A 22,690-nucleotide genomic window follows, 5' to 3' on the forward strand; every position below is an offset into this window, starting at 1 on the left:
ACGAGGGTGCAAACGCTGGTTTACGGTTCCTCACATTCATCGTCCACACTTCTCAGATGTCCTAACAAAGTTGACAAGGCAGTATTAACAGTGACGCGACTGGGAAAAAAACACTCGCAAGAACCTCTCCTTTTTCCAATGGTTCCTAAGACGGCGATGGTACGAACGAATGTAATCGCACAAGTAACATTTCAATTCCTAGCAGAGAAGTCAATAAGCACGCATGTCCTAGGGACTGACAATGTGCTGATGAAGGGGGAAGGTGGGTGATAATTTACCAATTGGACACAAGAGAAAATTCTTGACGGATTTGATATTTTATTGATAATTAGATCACGTGTTTCTACCGGTGGATACTTCGACAAAAAAGCACTTCGCATATGCAGCTCTTACAGGAATGATATTTCACTACGCATTTTAAAGGCAACACATCAAAATGTTAAAGAAAATATAAAATATTAATATTTAGAAAAAATATTTCTCAAAGTGACTGCAGCATTGTAGCATCAAATAGATAACAAAAATCTCAAATCTTCACCGACATTCATGACAGGGATTTTGAATGGTACACACTTTTACAAATAGCGGTCACTATGTTTCTACCTCCCAGCACCAACCTTCCATGCTGACAAAGTGGATGACTGAAACTCAATTGTGTTAAAATATTAAAAAATGTATAACAGTGGAGATGCTGCTGTTGAGTTCATTAACTTTCTTTCGGTCTTTCTTTAGTTGTTGTTGACACAGTATACATGAAGATAACGTTCACTCGCGTCAATATGGTGAGATATCGTCAGGAGGCCCTTGCCTGACTTACAGCATACAGGGGCCACAGTTAGTGAAGTATTGAATAGTTGCCAAGCTGGGCAAGACGAAACACATTGTTATGGCTATGCAAAAGCAACCACTTAACAGCGCAGATACCTGGGGGTTGTGCAAAAAAAACTCACGAGTTACATGTCATATGCTCTGTAAGGTGTTCGACTGAAAAGGTTATATACAGGGTTCATATTTTCAGAGTTTTACAAAAAGAATACTGTTAGCAGATACACGATGCTGAAGGCTTTTTGAAAGTTGTTCAAAGTTTCCAGTGATTGTAGTCCCAGTTCAAGACAAACAGTTTCTGAACTGTGCCTCGTGGATTCTGTATCTCCAGATTGTTTTTCTTTTTTTTCTCTCTTTTTCGGTGCTTATAGGTTCACAAACACCAGCTTGCACGGATGGTAGTTGTTTTTTTGTGCTGATCATTTAACATACGGGTTACAAAATTTCAACACCTCCTTAGACACGTTGACACGTGACGAGTCGCTTTGACCTGCAAGCTTCCTCTGTAAAGTGACACTGTTGGTAGTGTCGTAAGAAATCCAGATGCGCTTTTATACACTTCAACTCATGTTCACTTGAGCTTCAATGTTAACTGATGATTGGAGGGTTTATCTTCTGTGGAATTCTTTTGCATCCCACGATAAGCTTTCTGTTACATTTCTATAAGCGTCAAACAGTTGATGTTCAGTTACCCTAAAACAAGATAAACATTGGCATAAAGGACTTTTCATACATTAACAACAAGGGCTAAGTATATATGTAGCTGATTTTTTAAATATCCTCAGTTAATCACTTTATGTTAACAGATTATCATACACAAAATACAACCATTTAATGATTATGCTTAAGATTATCAGAATGCAAAAAATATACGGAATTAAAAAAGCACAAATCACCTAAACGTTTTCAAACTGTCCAAAGCGTAGATAATACAGTACACGAGTGATTTTTTTGTTCTCCATATCTGCAACTTTTCAGCCTGGATTTCAATTTAGCAGCAACACTGAGACTGCCACATGGTAAAACGGTCTATGTTTGTTAATGCGGAAGTAATGTAAATCTACTGCTAATTTGTCAATACCATGCTGGATTAGGGCCTCCCCACGCTGTATAGGCAAGGGAGGGTTTTTGTGACACCTGCTTAGCTTGTGAGGTGCATTTCAGGTGATGTAGTCAAAGTAGGCAGAAGGTGTCAAAAGATCAGGGCTCTCATTGGTTGGAAGGAAGTAGGGTGAATGTATATTGAACTTCATTCGCACCACTATACGTAGCCAACGGTGTGGGGGGAAAGGACAACAAACTAAAATGGTTCTAGATTTGAAGCTTTCGTGACTGCAAGGATTCATATTCTTAGGTTTTTTCGGTAAAGTCACGTAGGTAAAACATCAAAATTAATAAAAATAAAATAAAGATCACATCGTTTCGGAGGCAACACAAGTCTCCGTCATCAGGTGGGACCGTCACAGCCAGATTAGCTGCATCAAGTGAGGCAATGATTCAAGATGTAATCCCTTAAAAGCTAGTTGAGGGGGGAGGAGAGGGGGGGGGAGCTCATCAGAATGTGGTAGCCAATGAATGGAACGTATCGGGAGGGAGGGGGGCGGGGCCAAAAGGGTGGGCGACGGCGTGGAAGCGATTGTGCGCAGGCGACAAACTGCTGCACACGCCAACGCATTGGACAGAGGGGGGAGGGGGAGGCCTGATACACATGATAGAAAGGAACGAAAATGCCCATGTTTATACCAATGCTGGCTGAACAATGAAGAGAGTACTGTTAAACACTGGGGATGTTAACACTCGGTAAAGTAAAATAGTGCCTGTCAGATAAGATGGTCCAAAAAAGTGTAATTAAGTCTTTTTTGCGTGGTTAATAACATCTTTCCAATGATTACTAAGTTTGTACCCATCATCACGGTTGAAATTATGTCTGTGTTTTCAACCGTGATGATGGGTACAAACTTAGTAATCATTGGAAAGATGTTATTAACCACGCAAAAAAGACTTAATTACACTTTTTTGGACCATCTTATCTGACAGGCACTATTTTACTTTACCGAGTGTTAACATCCCCAGTGTTTAACAGTAATCTCTTCATTGTTCAGCCAGTATTGGTATAAACATGGGCATTTTCGTTCCTTTCTATCATGTGTATCAGGCCTCCCCCTCCCCCCTCTCTGTCCAATGCGTTGGCGTGTGCAGCAGTTTGTCGCCTGCGCACAATCGCTTCCACGCCGTCGCCCACCCTTTTGGCTCCGCCCCCCTCCCTCCTGATACGTTCCATTCATTGGCTACCACATTCTGATGAGCTCCCCCCCTCTCCTCCCCCCTCAATTCGCTTTTAAGGGATTACATCTTGAATCATTGCCTCACTTGATGCAGCTAATCTGGCTGTGACGGTCCCACCTGATGACGGAGACTTGTGTTGCCTCCGAAACGTCGTGATCTTTATTTTATTTTATTTTTATTAATTTTGATGTTTTACCTACGTGACTTTACCGAAAAAACCTAAGAATATGAAACTAAATGGGTGGCGGTGGGAGCAGTATTACAATTTTGCTACAAATTTAGTGACGGAATCATTTTTCAAACTGTTTTATTGTTAACCTAATAACATGGTGAGGATATTGTACACCTCTAACAACACTGAAGAACTAAGAGTGGACTACATTTTTGACTGCACAGAACTAAGAGAATTACTTGAACGAAACCCACCGACTAGGACTTGACTTAAACAACACGGGTTGTTGACGAGACTAAGACGAAAATAAATAATGCTGACTAAATGAACAATGGGTGGGAGTTGTGCTTGCGTACCGCCATGCTCTCGCTCGAACGGTGCTTTGGGATTTTCTTGCGAGGAGGGTCTTCGCCGGGCTCCATGCGGCACAGACGGTCCCGTTTCAGCACCCCCAGGGGGTCCATCGCACCCGGGCTGCCTACAACAGCTGGCGCCGCCATTTCTCTCGCTGCACGCGAAGGACGAAACGTACGATCGCATGCGGGTTACGGGATGTTATGCAATCTCTCCTACGCGCGCGCGCACACGCGTTACAAAATTCGTAGCAAACCTTGCTCTAGGCTAATGGTTAGAAAGATTGAAACAAAACAAGAGGCAGTACAGACAAGACGGATCATACACATGAAATTGACAGTATTGTACAAGCAGTACAAAATATAAAGTACTCAAGAGAAAAAAGCTTTAAAAAAAAAGTCATCAATCATAACTCCAGATGGTGGGGAGGAGAGGGTGAATTGTTGAATGCCAAGTAGGAAATATGTGAACGCCATGCCAAATTTTGTTATGAACTGATCCATCAGCTGGACAAACCGTCCATTAATATTCTTGGTTCTTTCGGTAAAGTCACGTAGAAGGGAAATAATAAAATAAAATAAAACAAATATAAAACAATAAAAATTCTCACGACGTTTCGACTGCAACGCAAGCAATCATCATCAGATGTGAAATCCACAGCAATCATTTTTTTTCCCCTTCTACATGACTCTACCGAAAGAACTAAGAATATGAATCCCTGCAGTCACGAAAGCTTTAAATCAAAATCTGTCCATTAATGTCGAGGGAGAGAGGAGCGTGGAAATAATCGGTATCACTCACGTTGCTGTCGCAGTGAGCCACTTGCGCACGGCTGTTGGTCCTTTTGGTAGGAGCAAGTGGCTCCATCATCTCCACCGTTCCCACCTGCACTTCCATCCGATGTGCCAAATCCTGTGGCCCACAACACAATACGAGCAGCTAAGTGGTGATGAAAATGACCGCCAGATGTTTAATGTCGATCTTATGTGTACTCAACGATATGAAAGCAGACTATATAAACGTGTAAACAAATGGCAGTGGTCAATTTTGAAATAAATTAACCCCCTATGTGGTCTTAATACTCAATTGAATCTACCCGACACAAAATTAATCATTGTATTCAATGTGGATCACACGCAGTAACAACATAGCCCTTTAATGCAAAACATACCTGTCAACCCATATGTTTTACCCGTATTCTTGTACAGGGAAATTTAGTTTTTTTTAGGTCCATACGGCGTACAGCCGTTTCAATACAGGTAAAAATGTTGACTATTTGTTTGTGTTTCTCCCTTGTGATGGGACTTTGTAAGATGAACATTGATATTTATAAGGCACTGATAAGGGGTTTACAGGTATGCAAAAAAAAGTGTTTTTGTGATAAACCTCGTATTATAAATACGAGTACGAATCGCAAACGTACTCATGATTCGATTCCATAATTCAGTTCAAACAAGAGAAATGTAGTTGTGAGCCATCTGTTTAAGTGTCGTGGGTTCTAATCAGGCGCACACCAAGACTTGGAGGTAACACGTTTATTTACTAACAACACAACTAACACTGCTCAACATTCCAAGGTTAACAATGTACATTCCGGGCAACTATGTACATTACGGGTTAACTACGTAAGGTGCCACCCGTTTCCTAACTACCTAACCACTTGAACGGAATCACTATATGGTTGAACCAGAACAACCGACATGCCGTCGGGTCGTCGTGTGCGGAGACTTTGAGATTGGGAGAAATCCGGTTTAATTGGTTCTAATTGCAGAACCGCACTTCACCAACTTCTCAACGATGGGCTTCATCCATTCCAAGCTAAGGAACTCACTGGCGCCCACGATTGTGGAGAAGCTCGTGTTCATCAAGACCAACCTGCCCGCCGCATTCTACGACTACCCCGTGCCCGACGGCCCCCCGAGTACGATAGCAGCACCGACGAGGAAGCAGCCTAAGCCTTGGATCAGAGTTTCGTATTCATTAAACCAGGTTTTAATTCCCCGAAATCGGGTTTAATTGTATTAAAGAAAAAACCCGATGCCTGCCTCTGGAAAAATCGGGTTTTTTCCACCCATGTTCAAAAGTAACGATATTATGACAGACGGCTCGCACGTACCTGCAGTGCTGCTGGGTCTGGGGTGGCCATCACCCTGGCCATAGCAGGACATCCCACCATTGCCGTTGGAGGGCACAGACGCCAGCAGACCTTAAAAACAGCAATGTATTCATTCGCACCAGCAGCCTCGGTTAAAAGTATACCTACGTACAAATTGTAGTAAACATCATGCTTTACTACACTTGCATTATCATTGAACTAGTTAAACCTTACAGAGTCTCAAAAAACCTTTTGCAGAAGGGTCTGGCAACATCACGTTTGGAAAATGATTTTTTTGTGACTTTTGCATGCGAGCGGAAACCGGAGAACCAGGGGAAAACCTATGCATACGAGGGGATAACACTCAAAAGACCAGCACAAATGAGTTCCTGAACCCATTTGATAAACTGCCATTTGCAGACCACCGTGAAAATCACAAATCAATTATCTACCAACCTTGGCCTCCAAACATTTGTTGGGGTGTTAGTCGCCCCTGAACTTTGATTACACTAACACACGTAACACCACCACATTGCACCAGCTACTTCGATCAAGGCAGTACATTGGACACGATAGCATAAATTGCAGAAAAAAACATTTATTAGGAACAATTTTCCAAAAAAAACTACACCGGGAGAGGGAGTGTGGATCACGCAGGCAGATGCACCTGCAAATGCTGCGAGACCCAGCATCTTCCCACTCCAATCCAAAACAATTTCACGAAACCCACGCGGCACACAACGTCACAATCTCGCGATAACTGCGTCACATCATCCCCCAATCTGCAGAGGAACTACACACCCTGGCACTTCACAGTACACCTATTGCTGAACGTATAACATACAATAAACATTCAGGAGTGTCTAGCATTCAAACAAAGCTTTTACTACACAAACACACACAATGCCATATTATAATAGCTACAATACCGGAGTTAGTCTACCAAGCTGTGGGTTTAAATACTAAACACCACAGTCTTTGCAAGTCCGTTGGGTCTGTGTGTGATGTGTATGCTCTTCCCCAGTGTATTTTTTGGGGAAAAGATCCCGATTGTATTTTTTCTCCGCTATTATGGTATATTATCCAAAATGCTGCCACAATCAAAAGAGTTTGTCTAAAGTGGCCGTTTCTGTGTTCGTGGAGGAAATGCGCTGGATTACAGGCGTGTGTCCACACCTGACATATTGTAGTTGCAAAGTTAAAGTTGTATAAATGTGAAACGACGGTTTGTAAAATAAATATGTGCGAAGGATCGGACTTTTAGGACTTTTCAACAGGACCACCAAGGAGTTGGTTTGTGATGAACGGCCATCAGCTACAAAGGACGACTCGTTATTCAATTGCATCAATATGGATATCATCATCATCACTTCCACTGCTCATGTAATCTGACCCCAACGCCACGACGGTGTTGTGCTTTTCGTGCGTGCAAGGTTTGTGCGCGGCTCACAGAGGCCGCGGTAGCGTGACAGGTGCTGGTAGATCTGCTTCATGCGCTCGATGTTGAGGCGACTGGCCTCGGCGTGGTTGGCCATGGGCTTGGGGTAGTCCACGCCGATTATGCAGCGTGCCGTCTTCTGTACGCTCTCTGGAGCGTTCCACGGGTCGTAGATATACTTGGCCGGGAAGGCTCGCAGCAGCGGAATGTAGCGGCTGTGAAATACGAAAACACAAATTAATTCAGAGACTTCCTCGTCATCTTTGCTATGGAAATTGTAATGTTCACAACAGGTGATAGAGTAATGTTGTTGCTATTGTGCACATGCTAAATACTGTCTTGCATTTTGTTTGGCCTACAGATTAGCAAAGAGGCATTCAGATCCAGCTTATATTTAATAAGTGAGCACCGTTGATTAATTATTCAAAAACTTAATTACCATGCCCCACTGTCATCCAGCTTATTAAAGGCAATAAATAAACTGCTCAGTGCAATACAAGTTAATTACTCCAGCATTTGATTTATGATTAAGGAAAGCAATTACCTTTAACTATTGTAATTATTTTATTTATATCCATCGCTCGACCTACTTGTTAATAGACTTCCATGAGCCTAATGGTCGATGACAACGGTGATGGTAACAATGAATGATGACAGGAAGCAGCGTGGTGCAAAACTGATTTAGCTGTGTTACAGAATGAGTGATGGTGTCATGGCTTCATTTAATTTTATTGAGAACATCACCGACATTTTCTGGCCAGGTGGGTTAATTAACAAGAGAACAAAGGGCATGTGACAACAGCATTGGTCCAACAACTTCATATTCAAGTGGAGTGATGCTCTGGGGCATGAGTACGAGTTGTGGTATTAGGTGGCATGCCTCTGTGTAGTCATCATGGCAACCATAGTCTTGGCAATGCGATGATGAACAACTCTCACAACTACCTATGACAATGCATAGAATGACGCAAGTCTGTCCAGTCAGTGAAAACTGAGTATGTTGAAAGGTGGAATTAACATTTATTGGCAGATAGATTACACAACCTTGGGTAGTCAAATAAGTTCAACATAAGTACATGCATGTGCTCTGTATCTTTGATAGAATTTGTCCATATTTGAGCAAATGACAATTTTTTTACAATGTGAAACCATCGCTCGTGACAAATGCCGACATCGCGTGCCCCAGTGTACTATGGCCATTACCGTATGTAGTCCCCGTTTGGATCGGTGCGTCGGCCAAATCCCACTGGGCAGTAGCAGTGGAAGAATTGCTGAAAGAAGGAGGAGCAGGACAGCCACATCCAACTGCCTGCATTCACGCTCCAGTCGGCATCCAGCAGCAGTTCCTCAAATACCTGCAAAGAGAAGGGGCACACGTTACAGAGTGCCACGTGGAGGTGCGCAACTCCCAACGGGACAGCGCTCACAAAAGGCACATTTTGTCATCTCAACTGCTCTCTTTTGTGACAATGAAAATGTGTTTTTCAAATATGAAATGACCGTCCATTGATGGAAAGACTTTTCTTCAACATGTTCAAGGTTTGCCAAAAATTACGGCTTCCATTGCAGTTTAATCGAGGAAAGCTTTTTCATTCCTCTTGAAAATTTCCTGTCTGCATTTGAAGAAATCTCTGTGACCCCATTACATTTGCAGGACATTTTGCCAAAGATTGAAAAATTTGAAAATCATGACGTAGATTTAAAACAGTTGATTTTTTGTAATATATATTTTCAAAGCAACAATAAATTGCAGTGACGTGATGATGTAGGTCACATGTAAAAAAAAATGCTTCTGTCTTCCAGAAAGCATAGAAACACGTAGATGCTGCACACTACTTGTTCCTTGAAACACATTTTTAGTTGAAATAAATGCAGCATCTTCCAAATCACTTACACCATACTCCCACATCATATCTCATACTCTTCCCAGTTTTAATTGTGTATCACAACTTTGTTCAGATCAGTCCTAATATAGTGTGAGTCCTGAGGGTATGGTGGTGCAAAATTCAAAACGATCATTGACTAAAATGTATATAGGTCTCTAATGTGATGAGGCACAGCATTTAAAAAAACAGATCCAGGTGGGGTGTTGCAATGGTAAGCTCAAAATCAAAAGGCTGCGAAGGTCAAATCTGAGTTTGAGGTTGACTCAGCCCTTTATCTCTCTGGGGTCAATGAGTACCTCTTTTTTGGAAGTCAACAGTGGCTATTCTTATTGTACTCATCGCCACGATACGAATAGAGCACTGGCTCAGGGCTGCAATCAAAAGTTGAAAGCCACCCAATAATGTTTGAGTGTAAAATCAGACTTTTTTTTTTTACTTTAAGAGGGTACTGGACACCACATCACCAGACCACCCTCCGATCTTAAGTTCGGCTGAAAATCTAATGTGATTAATACGTATATTTATAGTCTAACCATACTATTTTGTTATCTATTAAATGTATTGAAGCAATAGCTAGTGGGTGTGATTTTTTCCTTGCCCAGGGAGCCTCCTCTAAACTACATGTCAGGGTCAACATTTTGATTTAAACCTTTCGTGACTGCAGGGATTCATATTCTTGGTTCTTTCGGTGAAGTCACGTAGAAGGGAAATAATAAAAGAATAGAAATATAAAACAATAAAAATTCTCACGACGTTTCGACTGCAACACAAGCAATCATCATCATTGTTCGGTAAATATATACTATTCCACCTTGCCTCCACATTACAATCGGTGAGAAAAGGTGAGAGACTCAAATAACTGTGGCATGGTGCTCATCTCCTGTTAACATAGCAGTACCAGTGGTGGAAATACAAAGGGAAGATGAGCATAATACCCGTAGGATAACCCCTTAATTCTAGATTTAAAGGATTTCCACTTATCTTTTTAACAGACGAGACAAGAAGTCACAGCTTATCGAGACGCTAACCTTACCAACAAGTAGTACTCAATGACCGTGAAGGCACAAACCAATGAGTCAACCCACCATTAGGATTTTAACTCCCAACCTTCCAACAGCCGGTTGCGCAAAAAACAACTGTGCCACTTGGCCAAATCATGCAATATAATTATAATTCATTGCATTGTGTTAATGCATCCCTGGGCGAAGGCCTCCTCCAATAGGAGTTGTTTGAAAATACTTCACCTTGCTGCTCAGGGGTGGGGGGAAATTCAGGATTATGACATTCGTCATGGCCTCTATGAACACTGGCAGGTTGCCAAGTTCATAGCGCAGTACGTTGACCATTGAAAGCCAGATCCAACACTCCACTATGGAATATACAATAGGAGTTTATACAAAAAGAAAGACTACGAAACAAATGATGGGCAGGCGTACAGGGCTGTGTGCTCACATATATTGGGCGTGAGTGCCGGAGTGGTGTAGCGGTTTCAGCACTGTACTATGAACCGAGCAACCTGAGTAACATTAGTGGCGAGTGATATCAGAACCAATTCTGGGCCTCCCCTATTCCTACTTAGTCTTAAACACGTACCTAGTGCAGTGTGTAACAGCAGCACTGGGGAGACAAAAGCAGTCGGGGTGTCATGCTGGCCACACCGCTCAATTGTGCGCAGTGCCACTGGCCTTCGTAGGTGCTCACTAACAGCACCTACCCTTAGAGTCGAGGTAGGCTACATGGAGGAGCTATGCCTTTATGTGTGCATGTGTGCAGGTAGGTTGGCGGATGAGTAGTCAACTGACCTTCATGCCCTCCTCCCAAGATACCCAGAGGTCCCCGCGCGTCAGGAAGCAGGCGACTGCGTGCCGTGCCAGGTGATGGATCCAGCCCTCCTGCCGTAACTGTGTCATGATGGCATCTATCCAGGGGTAGCCTGTGCGGCCCTCCGCCCACTTGGCAAGGGCCTCAGGGTTGCGGTCCCAGGGGATCTGGACACAGATGGGGTTCCCTTCCATGCGGTCGAACTTGGGGTTGTTGGTGGCGGCTGTGTAGAAGAATTCCCTCCACAGGAGCTGGCCGTACAGTGAAAGCGGTGGAGAGCTGTTCTTCTTCACCTGTGTGACAAAAATGGCACCACTATCATTCTGTCTCACGAGGAGGATTCATAAAGGACTACGACTGCCGAGCCTGGCCAGGCTTTGTCTAGCAGTCCACGAGCAAAAATTATTACAAGTACGAAAGAAAAAACATTAAAAGTATAAAGCTTAAATATATAGCTTTGAATATGAAATATCGTACAAAAGTGCTGCATTTTACTCAGTGTATATTACCTGCTATTACATATTGGTAAGAAAAATGTACAAGGAAATGGAAACAAAAGTTGAAAAGTACACAAAGACAAATGGAAAGATGCAAGCTTGAAATTATACACGAAGATAACACATTAATAACACATACGCAAATTAAGAGACATAATTTTATAAGAATAGGGTTTTTCCCCTTTTTTTCTGGCAACAAAACTGAAACCTTTTTACAAGGAATCATGTCTGTATTAACCACAATACTTGTGGTCAGAATGCGAACAAAAAACACACTGATAATATATCCATTGTCCTTGAAACGGATTGGTCCAGACCAGAGACAGCTTTCTTTTGAGCCTCGTCTCAAACCACAGAAAAGGGGAAAAACCCTATTCTTATATTTTGGTACTGGCAAAGGTGGTCAAATGACGAAGATAAAGACATCATTTTTTTTATCAATAAAATAAGTTGGCATCGGCAGGACATATCGCTATTGAGGGACAATGGCCAGTGGTCGAGAATAATGACAAAGTGGCAGCCAAAGAAGGGAACACATTGGAGAGGACATGTGCCGTGCAAGTAGCTATATAGACTGTTGCATTGCAGGACTGTGGGCGATAGCGATGGCTTGGAGAGGCCTTCGTCCAGTGGTGTATTGATCATCGCTGATGAAGATTGGTGGGTGTGTGTATGGTAACAAGTTCACGTGCACAAGTAATTGACTCTACCTTCTTGTAGAGCTCTGTGAGCTTGTAGTGAAAAAGTCGGCAGGAAAGGCAGCCAAATCGCAGGTATGGGCTGAGTCCCGTGGGGCTCGCCAACAGCGAATTGGCGTTCATCCTTGGGCGCTCAAAGTTTGCCACCCATGCCTGTCACAGCGCGCAAACAGCACACAGTGTGGGTACAGATAATGGGCATGCTAAGATCCAGCATAACTGAATACATCTGTAATGAACAATGCTCAACCAATGTGACCAAAATGTGTATCTTGTGGTAGTAATAAGATAATGTTCATATGCATTTTTTGCCATTACCTTTAAGCCAAAGATCGTTTTGAGGCTCTATCACATATACTGCTTTTAACGAAAAACTAAGCCTACCGGACTTAAACCTCAATGTATATCCCTTGTAGGGTATACATATATGAATGTCCACAAATACATTTTATGTACAGTAGGCTATATTATGCATTTCACACAGTTATGCAAATCACATGTTACAGTAGACAATGTCTTCTTGGTTATTTTGGTAAAGTCACGTAGAATGGAAGTAATAAAATAATAAAAATAAAACATAATAAACATAATAAAATAATTCTCACCGCACTAAAAGCAATTTTTATTGCGGTGAGAATTATTTTATTATGTTTTATTTTTATTATTTTATTACTTCCCTTCTACGTGACTTTACCGAAAGAACCAAGAAGATGAATCCCTGCAGTCACGAAAGCTTTAAATAGAAGTAGACAATGTGCTTCCTAACCTACATTTTTAGAAGTAAATGTAATTTAAGAACAGTAAATGTAAAAATATACGGGATATTTTTTAGTTTCTCGAGTATTTTGCTCTCAAGTACAGTATTCCACGTGCAGACATCGGCAAAATCGTTTCCACTTCTTTATTATTACGTTTCTAATAAACACACACCAACCAGCACGTAAACATTTTAATTTCCTTTTACAATTGCACGGTATCATTGGTCTGCAAAATCATTTAATAATATTTCCCCAGTAGCATTCGAGCAATAGGCTGAGCACCCACATAGTTCACACATGCATAAATACCCATGCACGCAGATACACGCATGCACAGATTCAAACATGCACACACATTGGTACAAAGATAAATATCTTCCATATAGCCTTAACAGACTATTGGGGCAATTACCATTAGCGAGCACCTATACAGGCCGGCACGACACACAAGGGGGTGGGTGGCCAGCACCATTCCCTGCCGCCTTTGTCTTACCAGTGGCGATGTTTGCACATCGCAACAGATACTCATTTGAGTCCGAGTCAATATGGGGGAGGCCCAGGACCGATTCAGATAATCGTCACTGGTGTTGGCCGTGAGTGGGAATCTAACTCGGGTCACTGGGTTCCTAGCGCAGCATGCTAGCTGTGGCACTACCGCTCCCCATAAGGGTACACAAGGGAACCACACACAGACACACACATACACGCACTATGCATGTGCAAATTACTTATTATGGTGGCTGACCAACCGCAGGGCACACGCTCAGTCTGGGTTCCCAGAGGCCACTGTTTGCTCAGTCTATTCCCTCTGTCTCTCTCCAGACAAATTACTGGAAATTCAACACAGGTGTTGGTAGCTGGTTGTGATGGTTGCACACCAGTGACGGTAAAAAAAATATCAATGAAAATGTTTCTTTCTTTCATTTCACGAACACAACACGGGAAATAAAAAAAACATAACTGAAGCGTATTGTCGGTGAATTTTATCGCCGCTCACCTTGTGGTCTGCGTTTAGTGAAGGCATTCAGTGGATACTGTTATCTTCAGCACAACATTAAACATTTGTCAAGGAAATGTTAAAGGTGGTTTAGAGGAGTAAAATGCACGTAATGTCTTACAGGCATTGCACAAGCAAGTGTAACAAGTTTGGAAAACTGCGTATCAATGCTCGCAGGAGAATGGCTCATAAGAACATGAACAAACGAGAGAATGCGCATGGCTAAAAAAACTCACCCCAGCACCTCAATCGTAGAGACCAAAAAGCCCCAAAAAGTTGGTCTTTGACTGAAAAACTTAGACGGTGGACGGTATGTTTATTCGAAACGTTTCATCAGCTGCAGGTGAACGCAATTTCTTGTGAACTACAAACCTTCCTCTCGAGGTGTCTGTCCAAGCGGGTCAGGGCCTCGGACTCGCCTCCCTGCCAGACGGCAGTCGTTAGGCCATCAGTGTCAAAACCTGTGCAAAAAAGGGATTTATTAAAGTTGTGAAAAAATTTTTACAAAGTTCTACACTCGATTTACTTGACTATTTCGGCTCTCTCTAATAAAGCCCACTGTTGCAGGCCATGACAATTGCCTCATTTCGCCATTGTATTATCCTCATATATGAAGCGTATACAGATTTAAATTGCCGATACACAAGTAGAATTACACTGCAAGTTGACCTGGGTATTGGCAGATACAACTTGTAGATGCTATACATTGGAGACCAAAAACGCAATATATCTGTCGATTTCTATATCTAGTCAATAGAATTTTTCCAAGTGGTCTCCACGTGTGCGATGGGCGGAGCAACAGTGGATACACGCGGACGGCTGCGCGTGTTTTAACGCCGCCTCCACGCCGCCACTTCTCACCGAGCTCCTCGAGGGAAGGTACCCCGTAGCGTTCGTCGTGGTCCTCCCAGAGCGGCGTGCGGCAGGGGCCCATCACCTCGCTCGTGATGGTTCCCACGGGCCTCTCGGGCGGCTCCATGCGGCTCACCAGCGCCTGGAAGCGCTTGTATGTGAGTGGTGCCTGCCCTTCGTTCAACTCGATTATTCTGTAGACAGTGGGAAGGCCATTATCCCACTCATAGAAGGCGTGCAAACATCCGAAACTTGGCTATCCAACACACACACACACACAGAGATAACCAAATATTAAATACAGCAGGAGCTTGATTATTGTGCATTTCCGCAGGTCAACTACCAAGGTGATAACAAATATTACACAATCAACAGTCCTTGTTTGTAGTAAGCACACAAGCATGTGATTTAAAATGTATTAATGTGCATAGCTCTGTAAAGTTTTAAATGAGCAGATTTACACATTACATGATTTGTAACGTTGTGACTCAAGTGCCAGCCATTTGTATTTTTAACTACAAACATGAAATTAAAAAAAGTAGCTGGCACCATGCCGAGCAATCAAAGCATAAATTCATCTAGACAAGGTACTTAACTATTTTTAATTCAACGTACAAACATCGGAATAATGACATTTTGTATAAACCGTGTCTAAACAAACACAAATTAATATTATTTAAGTGAGATGCATCCCAAAAAACAAACAGCTATTATCGTGTAGTTACGCACCTCGGCTCTGTGTCCCAGGCTGCTCAACATACATTTTAAGCTCATGAATAAAAGTCGACTTTCAGACAGAATTTCATGATGTCACTACGATGCCATTGCATTCAAATGTACAGCAATCAGACTGCAGTGACATCAACATAGTGTGCCCTTAAGTCATTTTAAAGTCTTATTCTCACTTAAAAAGCTTAAAACTTACGTCCAACAGCATGGAACACACAGCCTAGGTAAGTATTTAGAAAAGCAAATGGATGTTTGGCTTTCTTTAAATGCCCATAACTGTATCACCCTTAATGGGTCTGATCTCGTCTGAGCTGCTGTAAATCTAGCGAGTGAACCCCCTGATCAGTCTCTGGAAGGGAAGGCATGAGGCAGCGCACGTTGATTGCAGGGAGCGCCGTGAACGATTCCCAGGGCTACAGGTCGCAGTGTGCAGTTGCCCCCGGATCCTTCTGGGCCGAAACTGTCGAAAGGCGATATTGACACGCGGATAACGCGTGCCGCAGGAAGCGACTGTCAAGTGGCAGGATGCACGGGGTCCTCGCAGCCCCCCTTGGTATGGGGGGGGGGGGGTTAATGAGCTTTGTAGCCCCGAATTGGGACCACTGATGAATGGTAGGCACCCCAGCCATCTTTGTGAACACTTTTTTTTCGTGTTGCATATAGATGCATATGGAGATATATTAATAATTTCAATGATAAATAAAAGCACGTTAAATGTATCAATAGATTTTTATAATTTCTGCTTTACATTTTAAGATGACGTAATTTATTTGGCATTCTTTTGTACGATTATGTATCAACATACAGTATATGGAAGCCAACGATTTAAAGAGAATGGTCATCTAAATGTAGAAGACTTTATTATTTGTCATAATTAACATTTAGTAACACCCTTTATTTAGTTTTGCAGATGTTTTTACCATATTCGCTTGCTCCTGCATTTCCCTTGTAAAATGTGTTATCTCTCTGGGTTCTCACCTGATTATAAAAATATGAAATTAAATTATAGTCATATTACACTAACAATATTTTATTCACTTAATATAATTAATCATAAACCATTAATTGTATTTTAAGACGGCAGACAAATCACGCATAACCATGGTTCAGTTCTGTTTTTCAACATACGTTTTTGTGCAAAGAATAATTATTAATTTCAGCTTAACATTAATTAATAAAAAAATTACATATGCAAATATTGCAAAGTGATCAAAGAAGCATGGAGAGGTGCACACTTGGAATTACACTGAGAGGCAGAAAAAGACACAAACGGATCAGACAACAAACACATATCAGAGACATTATATTGGACTTCATCCAACAATGGATAAGATACATCATGGCTGATGATGACATCAGTGACTGGCCTCCCTCGGTTTCTTGGACCTGGTCTCCCTGCCCGGAGGGTTCCCCCTGGTAAGGTAATCTGAGTCAGACCTGGCTAGGGCCAAGTTACTCATCGTCATCATCAGCAGCGTGTGACATCACCAGCCATGACGTATGATATCACGCAATGATGGTCAAGGAGGCCAATGTAATTAACAATGAGTGAATGAATCAACATGTGTTGGCAACCGTTTGATAAATGTGCTCAGTCAACTTTAGGGCGAGTCCTTAAAGGCAACACACCTTTATAATAACCCGTCATTTCTATAACATAATCTTTACGAGCGTTATCATGCCCCCTCGCCCCCTCGCCCCCCATCTCAGATACATAGACAGGCAGATGATTTTAAGCCAAGGTAAAATGCGTGAATGGTCTATTAATCTGTCTCTCTCCGTTTGTCTTTCTTAAAAAAATATATACGCGCATGCAAAATTTGCAGCCACATAAGCAACCACACGTACCCTTGTTGTTCACAAGTAAAAAGCGTTGCTGTACACATCACTCTAAAAGTTTCCACCATTCTATGGGATCGACGGTGTCAGTTCCACAGGGGGTCAGGTTACCTGTCAAGGTTGTAGAGAGTGTGGGAGATGCGCACCAGCACCTCCACACCTGCCTCTGATGCCAATTTCTTGATCGCCGCATCACGCTCCTTCCCGAATGGCTCGGAGTCGTATTCAAACGTGAGCCGGCTGATGCTCCACTCCTGACAATGCCAACACCACAGGGACGTCACTTTCACGCGTAAATATAAATTCCCTACAGCAAAAGCAAATTACTGAGTTTACCGGCACACCACATCCAGTATACATCTGTGGCTACGAGTCACGGGTCTACTTCATTCTACCAGTGACGCAGAAATATATTGAGTGATGAAGAGATTGAATGCCGATGCCAAAGAGTGAATAGGGTGCTCTGGGTGGAGGGAGGTTTGTACATTTTTTGAGGACTTGTTGTTATTTTCATCTGGCCAGTACTAATTAATTGATTGGATGTTTGAATTACTTCGTGTTGTTCAACATTATCAACATTTATCATGAGCGTAAAATTATTAGCTAGCAAGGCAAAGTGAAGCCCTACTATGTATGCTTCATAACAAACACTGCAATGTTTATAATGCAACTTTTCCATGAATTGACATATTAATGCCAAAACATCCGACAAAGAAAACAAGTTAATTTTACAACACCAAATAACACAGACTCTGTCTCCTCGACAGACCTGTTCTTCACCTGAGGACGGCTACTTGCATTGTGGCCGAAACGTCGTGAGAATTATTTTATTATGTTTTATTTTTATTATTTTATTATTTCCATTCTACGTGACTTTACCGAAAGAACCAAGAAGAAAAAAACTGAACACTGGTTTTCAATATTGCCTTTAGTACAGTTTAACATAAACTTATGCATAATTTAAATAGAACACATGCTTTTCAAGTTAAACAACTTGAGTGTGGTGCAGAGGCAACAGTTCATTTGCATGTACAGATAGTCCCCGACTTACGATATTTCGATCTTACGATGGCGATAGCGATACGACAAAATTGTAAAATATTTTAAATTTCGTGCGGCAGGCAAACGCAGCAGCGTACGAGGTACGATCTTGGTGAGTAGAGTACAATATGATACGTTACGATACATTCAATGCATGTATGATACGTAGCTTTAGCGATTTCATTTTAGGGTTACCACGATACGATATGTTCAATGCATGTTCAAAGTTTTTATAGCACGTAGGATTGTTTCCTGAAAAAACGTTCTATTAAATTGCAGTTCATATAGGTAGGCTAAGAATTTACCTTGGTTTTTTTTACTTTACATTTTACCGTGCAATACAGTATTGTAATTAATAAATACATACAGTATATAGTGTATACAGTACGGTACTGTAAATTTCTGTTTTGCTAAATTATCACCATTCTTTAAGACTCCTGGGTAGGCTAGGCCATCTTCGACTTACGATATTTTTGACTTACGATGGGGTCGTCGTAACGCATCTCCATCGCAAGTAGAGGACTACCTGTATTTTTAGTGTGCATGAGGCAGAGGTTGCAACCGGGTACCCGATACCCGTACCCTACCCGATACCCGGCTACCCGTACCCAGGCCGGTACGGGTACCCGTTTGCGACCCTGGTGCGGCCGGGTACGGGTAGCCGGGTAGACCGTGAGTCACTGGTGAGTAACTGTTTGTCACTCATTTCCCAACGTCTTGTCTCTTCTCACAATTCAAGTTCCTAGAATCAACCCACCCGCGCCTGCAACATGGCTTCATCCCAGAGGTCGCAATCAGGTACCCGATACCCGTACCCTACCCGTACCCGTCCGGGTACGGGTACGGGCCGGGTACGGGTACCCGTTTGCGACCCTGGTGCGGCCGGGTACGGGTACGGGTAAGGAATCAAAACCCGTTTGCGACCTCTGGCATGAGGGTATTCAAGCAGAAGCAGCCACTAACCTTGAAGAGGCGTGGGAAGACATCTGCAGGCTGCCCGCGAATCACAAACAGACGTGAGTTGAGCTTGTGAAGGCTGGCATCCAGGTCTTCCAGACTTTGAAGCAAGAATCTGCAAAATATGTTTTTTTCATGTTAGTATACCTGTTTACATTTAAGTGGTGTTGAAAACAAAGTATATGACAAAATATAAAGCATTCATACACACTTGTAGTAACGTTCAGTTTCATCTCTTTTTAGTTTCATTAATATCATGCGGTGAATTTATATTATTGGTAATTGAAACTGACTACCAAGTGAGGGTTTTAATGTTTTAAAAAGCTTAATTAAATATTTTATTCACCCTTGGTGTGCATGTGTGCAAAACAAAATAAATATTCAGTTCAAAAACAAAAAGATAAGGTTGCAATTTTTGTTTCCACAATACATTCTATTACATCGCCGGATTCCATGTGAGGGGTTTTTTTTTTTGCAGACAAGCTGATGAACTCATTTTGAGATGGGTATTAACAGACAATTTACAGTCTGTGAGCACGGGGACACCGGCTGCTCCAAGGTTCCATATGAACCAAATATCCTCCGAATAGCCTTAACAGACTGTTGGGGCAAGTACTGATAGCGAGCACGTATTAAGGCCAACACGGCACACGAGGGGGTGGGTGACCAGCACCAAGCCAGGCCGCCTTTGTATCTCAAGTGGTGATGTTTACACACCACACCAGATACTCATTTGAGGCTGAGTCGACCTAGGGGAGGCCTATGACCAGTTCAATAATCGTTACTGGTGGTGGCCGTGAGTGGAAATCGCACCCGGGTCGCTGGATTTGTGGCGCAGCACGATAACCACTCCACTACTACTCGCTATACGAACCACACACAGAGCAACCGGCATACACAGATTAACAGAGCATCAAAGCCACCCCCTGAGTATAAAGGTCCTCTCTCCAACCGTCTGATGCATGCGTCTATTACACCAGGTGTCCGAAAGCTGAAGGCAAAGCATTGGTAATTTTTTGAAATATATAAATGTAACAACTTATTTGAAATGTATTTCAGATGCATGAAAATGTAGGCTCTGAATAAATGTGTCGCAGGTTCATATCCTATGCAATTAAAGACGATTAAGCAATTAATAAACCTTTTTCATGACATTTGCAAATGTGTCTGCAATGAGCAGAATAATTACATTGTGACAGACTTGTCTGTTTTTTTAATATCTTACATGAAAAATATCACCAACAGATGAGTGCATGAGAGTATGAAGCAAACCTATTTTTCTTCTTGGTTCTTTCGGTAAAGTCACGTAGAAGGGAAATAATAAAATACTAAAAATAAAACATAATTAAAAACAATTGTATTTTAATTATTTTATTTCGATTTAAAGCTTTCGTGACTGCAGGGATTCATCTTCTTGTTTCTTTCGGTAAAGTCACGTAGAAGGGAAGTAATAAAATAATAAAAATAAAACATAATAAAACAATTCTCACGACGTTTCGGCTACAACGCAAGCAGCCGTCTTCAGGTGAAGACGGCTGCTTGCGTTGTAGCCGAAACGTCGTGAGAATTGTTTTATTATGTTTTATTTTTATTATTTTATTACTTCCCTTCTACGTGACTTTACCGAAAGAAACAAGAAGATGAATTATTTTATTATTTCCCTTCTACGTGACTTTACCGAAAGAACCAAGCAGATGAATCCCTGCAGTCACGAAAGCTTTAAATCGAAAATTAAACCTATTTTTGTTCACGCACAAACACGCACATGCACAAGGGCAACATCTAGTACTTTACTGAAAAGATAAAACTCATCTGCCATGGGAATAAGCAACAACATACTGGAGCCATCAGTGTTAACGTTTAATTATACTGTACCTAAACATTTTTATTCTTTGCCGCGAATGTAAATGTGACCATCTTTTTTAACACCATTATGAGCAGCAGCTTAAAAACAGGCGATTAGGGCAGGCCTGGCCATGTCTTAACCCAAGCTGTTGAATCCAAAGTAAAATCATCCATCTCTCGGTCATACCCTGTCACTGACTCATACCTTTTAATTTTACAGCCATTTGTCATTCTTATTTTATAAACTACAACTATTTTGGCAAACATTACAATTTGTCAGAAACAAAAATGAGTACAGACTGATTGCTGGTTATTCACTCGATATGTATTTTTTTTATATTCCAATTATCATGTTTCTTTGTCATTTTAAAGTACTATACAGAAGAAAGATTTTCAATGGCACTGTGCAAATCACAAAATGAATCATGAGTCATCACTGCATACAAATAATATAAATGCGCTTCACTTACAATGACTCAAGGGTGTATTCCTCTTGAAAAAATAAAGAGAGGAAGTAGGCTCATGCTGCTAAAATAAGTAACACATTTGGATTTTTAGTAATTAAGTGAAGTTGGCTTTTATATTATTATAACGCAAAAAATCACTTCACAAGTGTTTACTCAGTCAATGAAGCAACGTGTCGGCTTAGATGTGCGCAATTATACGTAGTTTAAAGCTATGCTGTGGATTTCGAGTGGCCAAGAATTAGCACAAAGAGGGCTGGATGGCATTAAAATGTATTTTAAGTAGAACCAAACAATCAAGTTGCTTCTATAAATGATTGTCATCTATCTAGAAAAATATAATTAAAATCAAAACCAGCACACGAGTCTTCACTATTCATAAACCGTTTCTGTGAAACTTGTGCACACCAATTAGTACAAATATTAGTGTATTATATATTGCATATATCCCCCATAATACAAATATATTTTCATTACGAGAATAAAAATTTGGTTGTACATGTGCAACATTATTTTGACTTGCATGTGCTTCAGTTTACATTTAATTAAGCCTGTTCACCTTCTTGGTTCTTTCGGTAAAGCCACGTAGAAGGGAAATAATAAAATAATAAAAATACAACATAATAAAATAATTCTCACGTTTCGGCCACAACGCAAGCAGCCGTCCTCAGGTGAAGACCAGGTCTGTCTCCCCGACAGACCTGGTCTTCAGACCTGGTCTTCACCCGAGGACGGCTGCTTGCGTTGTGGCCGAAACGTCGTGAGAATTATTTTATTATGTTTTATTTTTATTATTTTATTATTTCCCTTCTACGTGACTTTACTGAAAGAACCAAGAAGATGAATCCCTGCAGTCATGAAAGCTTTAAATCGAAAAGCCTGTTCACATTTTACTGGACATCTGTGAAAGAGCTTCAGAGCTCATCGGATTTTTCGAGGATAAAGATTCAGATTTTGCATTCTGCTACTTCCCAGAAACTCGGACCGTATTATGTGATGTTGTATTGAAACCGTGTGGACATAGTGATCGCGAAATAAGCTGCTGCATTACTTACAAGCATCGAATGCTATTTTAACTTAATATTAGAATATATATAGGGCATAGATGTCCATTGTCTCAGGAACTTTTCTCCTGT

General features: G+C 41.6%; 1 protein-coding gene across 1 annotated transcript in view; it reads right to left on the reverse strand.

The window, feature by feature from the left end:
* Nucleotides 1-732: 732 nt before the first annotated feature.
* The window catches only part of LOC133350217 (cryptochrome-1-like), a 29,694-nt gene continuing 7,736 nt past the window's right edge, over nt 733-22,690 (reverse strand). Inside the window, exons 2-13 of the mRNA XM_061564322.1 lie at nt 19,252-19,360; nt 17,359-17,501; nt 14,689-14,873; nt 14,200-14,288; nt 12,085-12,225; nt 10,859-11,170; nt 8,374-8,525; nt 7,183-7,385; nt 5,754-5,843; nt 4,439-4,549; nt 3,640-3,791; nt 733-1,518 (exon numbers count right to left, since the gene is read on the reverse strand). Of these exons, the coding sequence (XP_061420306.1) occupies nt 1,510-1,518; nt 3,640-3,791; nt 4,439-4,549; nt 5,754-5,843; nt 7,183-7,385; nt 8,374-8,525; nt 10,859-11,170; nt 12,085-12,225; nt 14,200-14,288; nt 14,689-14,873; nt 17,359-17,501; nt 19,252-19,360 (1,696 nt within the window). The 3' untranslated portion in view covers nt 733-1,509. The remainder of the gene's footprint in view (nt 1,519-3,639; nt 3,792-4,438; nt 4,550-5,753; nt 5,844-7,182; nt 7,386-8,373; nt 8,526-10,858; nt 11,171-12,084; nt 12,226-14,199; nt 14,289-14,688; nt 14,874-17,358; nt 17,502-19,251; nt 19,361-22,690) is intronic.

Source organism: Lethenteron reissneri, chromosome 33 (assembly GCF_015708825.2).
Source record: "Lethenteron reissneri isolate LAM-NWPU_2019-01 chromosome 33, ASM1570882v1, whole genome shotgun sequence".
NCBI classification, from domain to species: Eukaryota; Metazoa; Chordata; class Hyperoartia; order Petromyzontiformes; family Petromyzontidae; genus Lethenteron; species Lethenteron reissneri.